General features: G+C 37.2%; 1 protein-coding gene and 1 long non-coding RNA gene across 2 annotated transcripts in view; one reads left to right on the forward strand and one right to left on the reverse strand.

Moving 5' to 3' along the window:
• Nucleotides 1-14,707, reverse strand: part of LOC310908456 — a 337,623-nt gene that overhangs the window by 315,499 nt on the left and 7,417 nt on the right. The window lies entirely within an intron of this gene.
• DCN (decorin) overlaps nt 1-14,707 on the forward strand; it is a 38,193-nt gene that overhangs the window by 7,195 nt on the left and 16,291 nt on the right. Inside the window, exon 3 of the mRNA XM_083859508.1 lies at nt 12,446-12,558. Coding sequence (XP_083715634.1) covers nt 12,446-12,558 — 113 coding nt within the window. The remainder of the gene's footprint in view (nt 1-12,445; nt 12,559-14,707) is intronic.

Below are 14,707 nucleotides of genomic sequence, written 5' to 3' on the forward strand. Positions count from 1 at the left end.
ATGTCCAGGGATAATGTGCAGTCAGCTGGCCAGGCAAGCACGTCTCTCAAAAACCCAGAAAGGATTAACAGTTCCATTTAAAGGCTCATCCTCCCAAAGGGAGTTTCAAGTGAGGTTCATCCCTGAGCGCCCTGGTAGGCAGGAGAATTCATGTGTGATTACTCATCCCTGAAGCAGATGCACTCAGAGGTGGTGGTCAGAGCTTTATTTCACCTTCAGATAAGTCTGGCAGCCCCTTCTAAATGAGCAGTGTCTCTAATAAAGGATGCAATGAGATTGCCCTCTTGGAGACCTTACAGGACATAGTGGGGGTCTCTCCATCTCTCTTGCCAGGAGTATCCATGGAGGTTTTGTAGATTCCAAAAGGTGTCCAAGAGAGAGATGTCAGCAAAAAAGTTCAAGCAGTATTACGGCTAAAATTCAAATTTTGCTCACAGCTCAGAAATGCAGGGTTTCTCCAGCTTATAAAAAGAAGAGCACATTAGAGCTTAGCATGGACGTTGGAGGGTGTGTTTGAAAAGCACTTTGAAATCAGGAGATGAAAAGCTCACAGATATGTGAAGTATTATCACTGGAATCTGGTAACATGAGGCAGTTTATCTGAACAAATAGTGTCTCAATATATCAACTGATGGCTCTTCAACACTTGAACCATCATAACATGGCAATTTATTTGTTGGCAAAAGATAAGTTATCTCACTGTATGAAATCTTCCAGAAATATCTGAACACCCCTTCTGATTTTGACTCCCTGTGAGAATCTAATTTTTCACTATGAAGGAAATTATCTCCTTTACAATATACCTTGGTCTGAAACATAATCTTTAAAGCTAAATGTTCAGCTCAAAATCTTATAGGTTACTAAACACACAATAAAAGAAAGCATGTATCCTTAAATGGCCAGACATTAACAAATACAATTTTTAAATAAAATAATTTTGTGAATTAACATTGTCACTGATGAGCCTTTAGGACAAGTTATTTCATTTTTTATGCCTTTTTTTTTCTTACAATAAAGATTAAAGTCATACTCCTTTTATGTTTAATAGAAGCTGACATTCTTATGAAATCCCCTGGTTTCGTAGAACTGGATCATTTACTGAAATTATTATCATTAAAAAAGGAGCCATGAATCTGGAAAAGTATTCTGTGACTTGGAATAGCATCTACATCACAAGACCCTGTCCTTAAAACTGATATTTTTTAGCCCAGCATAATCTAGGCTGGCAGCAAGCAGGAGCCATTGGGCATTCCACATGCTGACTGGGTGAATTGGAATACTCTTAATGTGTTGGAGGTCACACTGGGGGATCTATACGAGTTATGACAGGATGTTAAGAATCTAAGAGTGGTCTGCTTTCATTTCACAGACATGGGGTGAGTTAGGCTGCCCATGCAGGGGTTCATCCTGTCTGAGGTGCATGTCAGTGACAGAAAGAATGCATCACTCTTGAAGAACCAAGCTGCTGAGAGAGGGCAATGACCACTGGAGGTTATACAACTTGCTTTCAGATAAATTAAGTTATGTGTGTTAAAATTAAGGCAAGAAAAAATAAACCCATGTTGCCATGTTTGTTTTATGATAAATTTAGCATGGGTTATTAAATTTTTTTTTGTATATATTCTCTTTGATACAATTTTGGGGATTCCCTGGAAGTTAAAAAACATGAATTAAAGCCCTGTGCTCAGTACATTCTGAAAAATTATTAAAGCAAGAACTCAATAATTAGACAACACTCTTGAAAAAGTGTCAAGAAAAAAAATATTGGTCTAGATGTAGACTACTTTATAATAACAAAAAGCCATTATGTTTTGCCAGTGTGGCAGTAAAAGACATCCCTTCTTCAGGCCTTACCTCCTGAATTACTGATCTTCCAGTTTCAGCTGATAAATATGATCCTAGATTAAAATTAATCCACTCTAAGTACATCCCTTCCTTATTTACTGCTTACTCCAAGGTAACAGTGACCAGCTTTGTATGTTTTCTTTTTTCCTAGTTTTTTTTAGATTTGTTTGCTTACTTCAGACTTGGAAATGTCATTTATGAAAGCCTAGTGGCAGGAATGGAAATCCAGGCTGCCAAGTCTAAGTGATACAAGAAATGACTGTTTTCTGGCTTGCTCTGTCACAATGGTTCATTTCTAAAATCTCCCAGTGCATTAATAAATAGCTATAGCTAGTAAAATGTGAGTCAATTATAAGTGGTTATAGTGATTACAATGCTTAAAACATGCTAAATAATCACTCCTTATATGACCCAGTGTTGTAGACTAACAGGTATGACTGGTATGTGTATTATGTTCTCAACACCTTTGTAGGGAGTGTTACTTCGTAAGACATATAACTATTTCAAAAATATCTGTGTTTTCACAACAGAAAGCCTCTGATATTTAATTGTGGAGGGTTCCCAGCCAAGAAAGAAATAGACTCCAAAAGCTCCTTCTCAGAGTTCACTGAGAACCCATAGCAGCAGGGAGGAGATGTAGGAATTTGGGTCCTATGTGAAGTCATCAATGATAACAGCAAGAAACTTCTGATATTAGCACCCAGCTCAAAAACTCTGTTCACACAGTCCAGTTACCATGGTATTTTGTAAATCTAGTTTTAAGAGGATTTTCAAAACACCAGTTTCAAACTCAGATTGGATTGTCCCAACCTTATCAAATTTGGACTCAGTGGTCTATATTTTGCTTTGCACCTGCCCTGAATCTTTGATTAAAAGGAAATGGTCCAAAAGAAGATAATCAGGTTACAGGAAAATAAAGTATTTGTCTGAATATACTTTAGTCTTTTCATAAAGTTCAAATCAAAACCTGTATTCTTCAAAATATTTTGCCATATTTTAAAATTTATTCATCCTGTTTTTCACATTTACCCTGACAAAAAACAAAAAACAAAAACAAAAAAAACCCAAAAACAACAAAAAAAAAAAACAACAAACAAACAAACAAACAAAAACCCAACAAAACAAAACAAAAAAACAACAACAACAAAAAAAAAACCACCAAAAAACAAACAAACAAAAAAAAAACAACCAACTGACAAATCCTGGAATTAATTATATGTCTCTTTGGCTGTATTGTATCTAAAATGCTCACACAGAGCACTGTTGTCCTTTACACTATGAAAGCAAAAGAGATAGATAATCACAGAATCACAGAATATATGAGTTGGAAGGGACTCATCAAGGGTCATCAAGGTCCAGCTCCCGGCCCTGCACAGAAAAGCCCCAAGACTCACACCATGTGCCTGAGAGTGTTGGCAGTTGTTCTTGAACTTGGTCGGGCTTGGTGTTGTGACCACTTCCCTGTGGAGCTGTGCCAGTGCCCAAACACCTTCTGTGTGAAGAACTTTTTTTGTAGTATCCAACCTAAACCTCCTCTTGCACAGCTTCAGACCATTCCCTTGGGTCCTGTCACTGCTGACAACAGAGAAGAGACCCGTGCCTGCCCCTCCTGTTCCCTTCACAAGGAAGTTGTAAATTGCAATGAGGTCTCCCCTAACTCTCCTTTTCTCCAGCCTGAGCAAAAGAGTAGAGCTTGCTAATGGGCTTCATTCTAGAGATAGAGGTGGAAAAACCAAACATAGACACATGGGGACCTCAAGACCAAGGCCCATGCCTGCTTGGGTTTCTGTGAAAAAAAAAAAAAAAAAAAAAAAAAAAAAAAAAAAAAAAAAGATTTGTTATTTGTGTTGTAGTTTGCCAGAGATTCAAACAGCTCTCTGCAAATGACCTTGATTTTAGTAAGGTTGCATTTGCTCTATAGGCAACTCTACTGTGAACCTCATATGCAATCAATAGGAAATGAAAAGAGGAGAAAAGCTGTATTTGAAGAATTTATATATTCTCTGCATGCATACTCATATGAGGCGACAACAGGAGAGCATCCCATACCATCTTCATGTTTGTTACCTGGGACCTACTTGGAGTGTGTTTAGTTTCTACAAAAATCTGTTAAGGACAGATGCTTACAGTTTTAATTTTAATAAGAAATGAAAAGTAATGATTACATTTTAAAAATAACAGTGAAAGCAAGAAACCAATCCTGCCCACCTGATGGAAACTCTAAGAACTTCATGGCAAAAAACCCAACTGGATGAATTATTTATAGAAATATCAATTTTTAAAACATGTACAAGTGTAAAGGGGGCTACAATCTGGTTTGTATTACAACTTTAGCACAATAGAAATGTGCAATAAGGCATCCCAGAACCAGTTTCTTCTTGTACCTCTTCTATGACCTAAAATGTGAAAGTCTAGAATGATTTCAGTTTCTATGCTAGATTACATGTTTTCCCTTCTACTGCTCCAGAATGGATCTCAGAAACTAGAGAGTTTCCCAATGAATTTATATCTTAGGGTGATGTGGAAGAAAAGTGTCCATAGTAGTGCAATAATCAAACTCATTGCTGAGTTTCTCTACCTAGGAGATAGGAGTAAAACCAAAGAATTGAATTAAAATCTTAATGTTTTTCAGGATTAGAGAAAAAAATTTACTTTCTCTTCTTTATTCTTTCACTCTGGCAGAGAGTTTACATCTCCTGGGCTGGAGATGACTCTTAGAGTTACAACAGAAGATGTGGGGAAGCTCTATCACTAAACATCTGACAAAATAAAAGAAAGAAAATACTTCTAAGAGTTACAAGGGTACATATAACATCTTGTAGTAGAAAGAAGGAACTAGCAGGATGGTTGATTTCCTGATTCAGTTAGGACATTCTCTTTCAAAATTTGTCTGTGTCCAGACATGACCACAGCAGCTTCTTCCATTTTTATGTTTTCATGAGAGGAGGTTGACAACAATTCTAAAACATTTATGAAAAATGGCTGTGTTATGTTTAGAAGTACCTGAAATAACCAGGAACATATCTCTACCCTCAGGTTATAAACTAGGGCTGTGTAATGACCATGTGGTCAGAACAGGAAGGGGTAAATTTACTTGAAACCAGAGAAGACCTCCCCCAAATGATTCTTCATGGTATTATGTTAGAGCCAATTCTGGTAAATCCCAAAGTAAAAACTGAGGGAACTATCCTCAGGTTGTCATCTGTTGCCTGTTGCTAACTTAAACTGGAGCAGAGGAAAACATCAAATTACAATACTCCAAAGGGTCATTCAAAATATAATTTGTTAGATGATGCTCACTTTTCTGAGTCACTGAAATGCTCTCTTATACTGAAGGAATAAGTATTTCACCTTACTGTGTGAGTACTCATAGGTAGTACATCTGCATTGCATCCACTTTGAGTAAAGCCATTACGCACATGGTGCTGGCAGATTGCATGAATCACATGGGTCAGTTGCTGCTCTCTGATGGGAGGTTTTTAGTCTGCAACCATGGCAGTGGGAAATGTAAAGCTGATGATTCTAGGAGTTAACTAGAAAACTCATAATACTTGATTTTTATTTCATTTAATGTCTTAATCCCTGAAGTCTAAAATTTATTTCAGAATATTTTTCTGCCTATCTAAAATGCTAATGCTCTTCAGAAGGCATATACATTTGAGATCATTTTAATTAAGTCAGAAGTAGAAGTTGCTTGAATTTTAGCTTCAAAAACATTACTCTTAGGTATTAAGTTTTGGAGCCAGGAGACTAAGTCTATCTGTACCAAAAATATGACTAGCACTGAAAAATAATTCATAACAGCTGTGGCTTGCAATATCCGTTATGCTTTGAAATATGTGTTCACTACTCTGAGTGGGTGGAGGTGCAAAGGAGCAGATAAAGCCATACATTCACTTTTATACCTTTTCTAGGGTTTTTATAATTATTAGCACTACCACAATGGAGAACTATGTGTTTGACTGCAATATGTGTGAATTTGTTTCTATTTTTTTGTGTTCCTCACTCTGTTAACAATGTTATAAATATTTGGGGAAAAAAAAAACCCAGTGAAGTAATAGGTCAGTAGGTCTACCCTTGTGAGGCACCACCTCAGCAGGGAACGGAGTTTGTTTTCTTGTTCTTTCCTATGGGAAGGGTCAGACATACAAAAACAATAATCTGTGTTAAAAATAAGCCCAAAATAGATCTTATGAGACTTTCAGATTGCTGAACGGGAAAAAGGTCTAAAAATTGGTTGTGAATCACAGGAATATATTTTTAAGAATCTTATGTATTCCATAATGTTTTTTATATCTGTTAGGAAAAAAAAAATACTGCTGATTTCATAGCAAGGGCAGAGAAAGTAGAGAAGAAACTTTTAGTTTGAAAGAGAAAGAGAGAAGGAGGCCATGGATACTTTGTAGAAAAAAACAATAGTTTCTTATTCCATGGATGCAAACAATGAGATTATTCCTATTTGCAAATCCCACACAATAGAGAACAAATTTCCAGTAAATACTGCAGCACATAGCCTGGGAAAGTATCAGTAAACTTTTCTAAGTCAAAGCATTCAAAGCAGTTCCTTGCCATCCTTCCAGAAAGCAGTCCTTGGATCCAGTTATTTTTCCGTGACTAAGTATCCTGACCCTGTAAACTTGCCTTTTGCCTCGTTTGCCCCAGAGTCCACTCAGGGCATTGCTAAGGTCATTCACCCCTGGGAGGATTGCTGCCCGTCAGTGGGATGCAGCAGAGCTGGGCTTGCAGCAAGGAGAGCACGCAGCAGTGTGCAGGGACAGCCCAGGCAGCTGCTGGAGAGGCTGTCTCCACTGGGAGTGCAGCCACTGATGATCACGGCTGGGAATTACATGGAGCTCAGTCCAAATTCCTCAGCTGGCAGCAGCTGTTTGCAGAAACTGAAAGAGTCTTGAAACGAGCCCCATTTTATGGCCCCTGTGATAATAAGCCTAAGTGTTGCAATGTAATAACACATGTATCTGAGCTACAGCGTTCAGATGTCTCTCTGCCTTTTGGCCCATGCTCTCCAGCTGGGAAAGCAAAGGTTTGTTCAGAGGAATAGGCCCCATCCCTGCTGTTCGTAAAATGGATAGGTGGAGAAAAAAATCTCCCAAAATACCCTAAACACACACACACACAAAAAAATCAAACCACAAAATTGTAAAAATTGTTTATCACTGTCACTGTTCACATATTTGTTATTTAGACTTTGTGGTCTCAGTGTGGGAAAGATGCAATTCTCAGGACAGCATCCTCTTCTCTGGGCTGCAGACTCAGACCTCTACTTGCTTAGTCTCCCTTGCTGGCCCCATAAATCTTGCATTCCTTTCCTGCATAGTCGTATGGCTTCAGCAGAAATGTGGCTCCTTGCCAAGATCCAGACTAACTTGTGGCTCTTGCTGCTGAGAAGCTGGAGCAGTGGGCTGAAACCTCTGCATAGCCAGGAGGGTTCAAAATTCTCCCTACTCCTTTGTGGGTTAAATGATTCCATGGCCACTTGATCACAGCTCCTGTAGCTGAGCAGGTTATTCCCTCAGCTGCAGAAACAATAAATACTGCTGTGTACTCCAAAACCCATAACATCCTCACACTATTCCCAAATTCTTACTACATCTCCTACACCTGTTTGGCTGGATAAAGAGCAGCATGTGCTAGTTGGGCTGGTGCAGTGCTACACAGGAGATGGCCAGCCACTGATTGATTCTCTCTCAGGGACCAGATAAGGGATGAATTATGCCAGTCTTGGCCCTTCTCTGCCTAATTTCCGGTTTCATAAAATCTCCAGGCCCACCAGCTTTCTGTCCTCTCCAGGATGTGAGGCAATCACAGCTAAACAGTCAGACATTGCCATTTCTTAAGAAATTATAGTAATAGGCTACAGCCCACAAGGATGAGATCCCACAGAGACAAGCTTCATTTCTCCAAAGTTACCTTCTCCAAACTCCCACTAAGCAGGGATTCCTGGTCCTTGTAACATCTCCCCACCAAAGGTGACTGTAGATGAGTCTTTCTTATATGAGAAAGAAATTGGTTAACTATCCAATTATTCTGGCTTTTATTGAATACATTTTGATGGTGTATATTATCTAAAAAATCTGTCGTGTACCAATGAAGTGTACAAAAAGTTAGGAAAATTTCTGTTATGAATAATAAAAGCTCATCCTAAGAAAAGGGAATATTCAAACTTACATTTTTTTCCCCCCATTTTACAGTTCTATGGCTTATTCCGTTCTTCATGTGTTTTAATGTACATACATTTTTACACACATAAATGTATACTGTGGGAATAATTGTTTGCTCCAGGTTGATAATGTAGAACAGTAGGAAATTTCTGTTTATAAAAATTCATAAGGGATATTAGAGATCTGAACTGGGCCACAGGAACTGATGGTTGTTAAGTGTCTATAAGGATGTAATGATTTCTCTCAAAGAAATTTTTTAGTTCAACTCAAAGGGATATTTTGACTAAGATACATGAACTAGTTAAATAAATCTCTTTTATTTCCAGAATCTTTAAAGTCTTAATCTCAGTGTAAACAAGAATTTCAGAAAATGGGAGATATACTGTTTTTTCTGGGTTTTGAATAAATTGATTTTTTTAAAAAAAATATTTACCAACTTTAATAATAACTGACTTAGTTTTATTCAACCAAATTTTTTTAAAAAGAGATATATGTATTTTCAATATAATTTACAGTGGGAAAGGCAGAATAATCTAAATTTTTAATCAGTTATAAATTAATCTTAGGACCTAGGAGCCTGAAATACTTCCAGGCAGCTGAATATCAAACTGTGTAGCACTGATTACTCACATAAAAACTCAGATTGCTATGAGAGACTTTCGTGTGGCTTTTCAAGAAGCAAGTTTTCATGTATAAAAACCTCCAAGACCTGTAATATCTGTGTATACTGTTCTTAAAACAATTGAGAGGAGACTCAATTGATGTTTTCCAACCCTAGTTTTCCTATTGGCTGGCATTACATAAATTTCACTGGCATGCATTTGAAGGCGGATGAGTGATCACACTGTACAACTCAGCTCCAGAAGTACATGGCCATCACTTGAGTTTCTCAGAAATGAGTAGTAAGGACAGCCCACAGTTCTCTAAACTTCTGTCTGCCAGAGAAAAGAACCAAAACCAATCTTTCTGGGACATGATAATTCTATCCCAGGAGCCATTTAAGCTTCCAGTGGGATTATAATTTTCTCCATTCGATTTAAAGTCTGTTACCCCAGCCCTTAGAGGGGCAACATGTTGTGACGTGGGTATGGACCTTCACAGAGGACAGCAGGCAGCAGCAGGGTCAAACATGGAAGGCTCTTTATTATTTGACTTTAATAGCTTATATACATTTTGTACAGAGGGCCAAGATTGGCCCAAGGAGGTTACAACCTCCTGACTCCATTGGTCAATATGACCATCAGTCAAGTTCTCTCTCAGAGAACAAGAATGCAAAACATACTGATAAGTTCTAAGAATACACATTGTTTACATGCAGCAGCCTGAGAATCAGGCTGCTAAGACTCAAACACTTGAAACCAAGAAATGCAGGGACGACAAAAGTCCATCACACTGTCACATCAGTTCAGGCTCCCCCATTCATCTGAACTGCTGCTGTTGACTAGAAAGGTTTGAAGCTTTGTTCTCCAGGCTGGGAGCCTTCAGCTCAGGAAACAGTTTCAGTACACCAATGCTCCTCCTACATGAATCTCCCTGGAGGTTCATCACCTCATACAGAGATCTGGGACTGCAAGCTGAAGCACAAGCCAAGGTAGATGTAGATCTGGTCTGCAACTCAAATGCAGTTTGTTCCTGAATTATTTACAGGCTTATTTTGCAAGTCGTTGTCCAGAGTCCCCATTTATAAACTCTTCCTCCACTGGAGAGCTTGAGATGATGTAGGTTTCAGCTGGAGGATGTATTAAATTGCTTTCACTGATAATGCAAGGTCTCCTCAGCAGGTGGTGTGCACCCTGTACTCATCTACACTTTGCTCTTCAAAACCCACACAAGTAAAGAAAAAAAAATAAAAGAAATATAATATCTATGGCTGGTTTTTAAAACATTTTTTAAAACAGCTTCAGGAAATACATTACAATATATCTGCGATAAGTAATAAAAAAATTTCAACTTTTCAAGGGATGGCAATTATACTCTGCATGCAGAGCTAATTAGCATATTCTACATCTGTCTAGTTTCTAGTACAAGACAGGAAAATGATGTTATAATTTATTTTAAAAATGGATTTCTGATTATTAAATGTCTTATCTTTATAATATGAAACATTGAAAGTCTAACTTTATTGCTCATAGAAATTATCAATTCTGCCATATTTATGAGCAACACTTAAGCTTTTAGAAACTGAGAGGTACAGCTGGAAGTTGTGTTTGAAGTTTAGTCTCTGGTAAATTACCCCTTCAGTAGCAAGCCAAGTGTTGCCCAAGTGTTCTTACGAAGTATGCTCCAAGGGCATTACATAAAGCATGGCTCTGTACTCTTTCACCCTCTTGTCTGCCATAACACTTATTAGAGGTACCAACCTACTACTATAGATGTGCTGACAACCAGGACATACTAATGCTACTTTGAATATAAGTTATTAAACCCTTGGGGTTTTTTATTCACGTGTGAAGAACTCTATAGGAGCTGCTAGACTGTAGGAAGTTATAACAAAATTATTGTCTAGAAAAAGTAGTGATTTTTGGGAAAGAATTTTTAGTTGCTGGCATCAGTCCTGTTCACTGAAGACAGAAACTGTCCAGAGACAACCAACATACAAATTATGCAGTATCACATTCTTATATATTGGGAACTCTCGTACTACAGTTCTGGAAGTAATGAGGTTTTTGTAAAAACAAAGCCCATGTCCAAATGAGGAAAAGTTATTTTAGTAATATGAATAATCTGTATCAAATATTTGTGCACTGAGTATCTGAAAGGTAAACAGGATGAGATGTAAGTTTTGGCTGTTGTCAGTTTATGAAGCTTTTACTAATTCATCACAGGCCTCATGATTCTGCCTTTTAAAACTTTTGAATTCTGGCATAATTAACACTCAAACAGGTGAATTTTTATTGCTCTAAATTTTAATAAAAATGTGATGCAAATATTTTTATATTTTTTTATCTTACCGCACTTTCACTTTACATATACACCTATATATTCTAAGAAAAGATTGAAAGAGAGGGAGTTTTGCTGCACATAGGATTTCGACAGAGAAACCTACATTCTGTGTATGAAAATACATTTTGGATGACTGTTAAGTATCCCAGAATTCCAGAATTGTTGAATTTGGACATCAACTCTTGAGATCATCTAGGCCACTCCCCTACTTAGTGGGCTGCTTGTGACTGTGTCCAGACAGCTTTGGAGTATCTCCAAGGATGGAATCTCCACAGCCATGGTGGGAAAAGCGTCTTATCTCTGGGAAGCAAATCTCACTGTGTTTGCAATGCCATGCTTGGGGTTAGCATATAGGCTTAAAAGATGATATTTATTGGTATATATCTTTCCTCTGAGAAGAATATCATGCAGTCCACCATCATTCTAGGGAGACTCTGGAAATACTTGCAGAGAGATCTTTCTCAGAAGAGTTCAAATATAGCTCCAGGAGTACTAGTTAAAAGCTTTACTGATAGAAAATAACTTTTACCCAGAGAAGTCCACTTCTGATACATGCCCATAGAGAGACTTTATTCATGTCTAGAATTTTTTTCCTACCAACTACTTATTTAGCATTTCACATTTTGTTTTTTTTTTTTTTTTAAAGGACTAGTTAGGAAAGAACATTTTAATTTTGTGGTAAATCAGAATGACTATAAAAGATTTGTTTTATTCCAAGTCACAGTATGAAAGGAAAGCTGGGTAAAGCAAGTGTTATTTAACACTAAATAATTTCATTTCCATGACTTCATCAGACATACATATCAGCTATTCAGAAAATAGTCCCAAAGAGAGTCTTTAATTTAAACTGTCTGATGTTCTTTTGGCAGTTGTAGTGAAACCAAGAGATTTGTTCTCCAGAAAACTTGGACATAGTTTCAGTTCAAAGAAAAGGGGGGAGGTGGATTGCTAGTTTGGGGTTTTTTTTTAAGGTGGACTTCACTGCAATTTACTCAGTTTCTGTCAAACATACTCTATTTTTTCTGGAAATTATTATAGTTAACTATTGTCCTTCTTTCAAAAAACCTAGTACCTTTTAAATGCAGGAAAAGTTCTCTGCCTACAAAAGCTAACACCCAGTGAAAATAATAAATACCATATCTCATTCCAAAAGGATTTTTTATTCACACAATTCAGTGGAATAAAACATGTTAGAAATTATTTTCCCAACTAAATCCTTTGCTTGAAGCTATACCTCAGATATTTTATCGGAAAAGGCATAATGGAAAAGTGAATAAATAAATGTTGGGTCAACTTAGCAAAATAAAACACTCTTTGAGTGGCTGGAAACAGAAACAGTTTCAAATAAGTCTTTGTAAGCTGCTTCAGGAAATTAGTTCTGGAAATGGTGTTTACTGAGAGAAAAATGCTACTAAGAAAGGCACTGTCCCTTATTTAAAGTTTCTTTCAAATTTAATTGTTCTCTTCACTGTCACTAGGTCTGGAAAAGGTGCCAAAAGACCTTCCCCCCGACACAACCCTGTTGGACTTACAGAACAACAAAATCACTGAAATTAAAGAGGGAGATTTCAAGAACCTGAAGAATCTTCATGTGAGTATAACTCTTCATGAGTGTATAAATAGACTGGTATTTACCAACAAAAATGGGGAGAAATTGTGGTTTTGCCCGGGTAATGTATTTTTTAAAGAAAGCTGATTAAATGATTTGTGATCTTCTTCCACCAGCCCAGCCTATTTATTTTTATTCCCCTTTCTCTCCTGCAAGCTTTCTTGTTCAAACTACAGAAATTTCTCACCTCTTTTCAGCTCTTCATACCTGTCTCCTGTCCATTCAGTTCCCTAATCTCCATCACAACTTCCCTCACATATTTATTTATGTTCCAGTCTCTTTGGCACAGTTACTTGGTTATTTCCATCTCAACCCTGCCATCTCACTCATTGCTTACTGTATTCCTTCCCCTCCTACCTCTGAGCTCACTGAGATTTGTATGTGCCACGTCTGTCAGCAGATACTCTGTACTAATTTTAATTCAAGAATCTTTCTGAATTACACTTCTGCCCCCTGTACTACAATGAAATTGTGTTTTTGCAATGACTTATTCCTAGCAAAGCTCCTTCTTTACCTGCCAGTCTCTTCTAACACTTCTGTCTGGTTTCCTCTTTGCTGAAATATTTTCCTTCCTGGTTTCTGTGACTATTTTTTTTTCTGGTTCACCTCTTTTTTCCAAGTTTCCATCAGACAGCTACCTTCCTCTGTTTCTAATATTTTTTTTCTCTGTCTGAGGTCCTCCTCCCTGTCTAGAGTTTTTATCAACATTTAAAAATACATACCTCATTGTTTTGCCTAAATTTTGTTGAAATACATTTCTTTACAGAGAAGAAAAAGGCTATTCTCTGTCTTTGAAAGTAATATCCTAATGCAGGCATCTGCCTGAAAAATATTATTTTTCTAGAATTTCAACAACTCATTTTACTCTGTGTATTCCTTCATTTGATCATTTTTTTATTATAAACAACATCTTATTTGGCTTTTCATGCATTGGCCCTTTCCTTTCCTTTCCTTTCCTTTCCTTTCCTTTCCTTTCCTTTCCTTTCCTTTCCCTTTCCCTTTCCCTTTCCCTTTCCCTTTCCCTTTCCCTTTCCCTTTCCCTTTCCCTTTCCCTTTCCCTTTCCCACTTTCTCTAACAAGAAGCCAACTCCCACATTTTATCCATTACTGGTTCCAGTATCATCAACCAAAGAATCACTGTTTCAAACAGAATTCAAAAATCCTATAAAATTTTACCTCTTTTAATTTCTTCCAAAGTCCCACTTAAATATTTGTTTCAATGCAATATCAAGAAGATAAGTTTAAAAAAATATGAATGCCAGACTGTCCATAGTGAAGGGATCTGCGTGAGTGAATCATGAGGTTCACGTCATCTGATTTTAGCATAGGTGTCTACACTTGATCCAGTTTCATAAAAAACCTCTAAAGTCAACAAAACACATTCTTCCACATCACACTTCAGTAGTCTAGGTTTAAGAACGAGATAACTTGTTCCGCAGTTGTTGTTGGTTTGGTTTTTTTTTTTTCAATTCCCCTCTTAGGCTACAGGAGAGATTTGACACTGTAATTCCTGACCATTCATTTTGATTTTCTTCCACTTTGGCAAGAAGTCCTGTGTGTTCAGTGAAGATTATCTATGAGGTGCTAAAAGAGACAAAATTCCTATCAGTGAAATTAATCTTTTGGCTATCCTTCTTCATGACACTGCCTTAAATGAGTCAGAGCATGGCATTGCAGATGAAAATCACTGCTCCCAGTGACTTCTACCCACTTGGCACTTGGCTCAGGTCTCAATTACACATCCTGCTGTGAGTTATGCTGTTGTGAACTATTTTATCTCATTGAAGTTAACTCTAAGGGGTTTTCTTTATTTTATTTTGTTTTTTCTTTTTCTTTTTTTGTACAACAGATACAATTTCATAGTGAATTAAATAACTCCTCAGGGAAGATATTATTTGTTTGGCTTACTCACAAAAGTACCCAGTATATGCTTGGGGACCACTGGAAATCATACATTAGCATAAATTTTAACAAGTAACCTCCAAAACTGCAATTTTGCTGGATTTAGTCAAGAGCAAATAATGATTCTCTCAAGGTCTCTTTCCAACCCAAACCATTCTGCAATTCTATGATCTTCTCCCCAAAATAATAATTCAGTCATGCAGTATATTTTTGTAATTAGGCACCATCT

The sequence above is a fragment of the Zosterops lateralis genome (genome assembly GCF_965231275.1).
Source record: "Zosterops lateralis genome assembly, chromosome: 4".
Lineage (NCBI taxonomy): Eukaryota > Metazoa > Chordata > Aves > Passeriformes > Zosteropidae > Zosterops > Zosterops lateralis.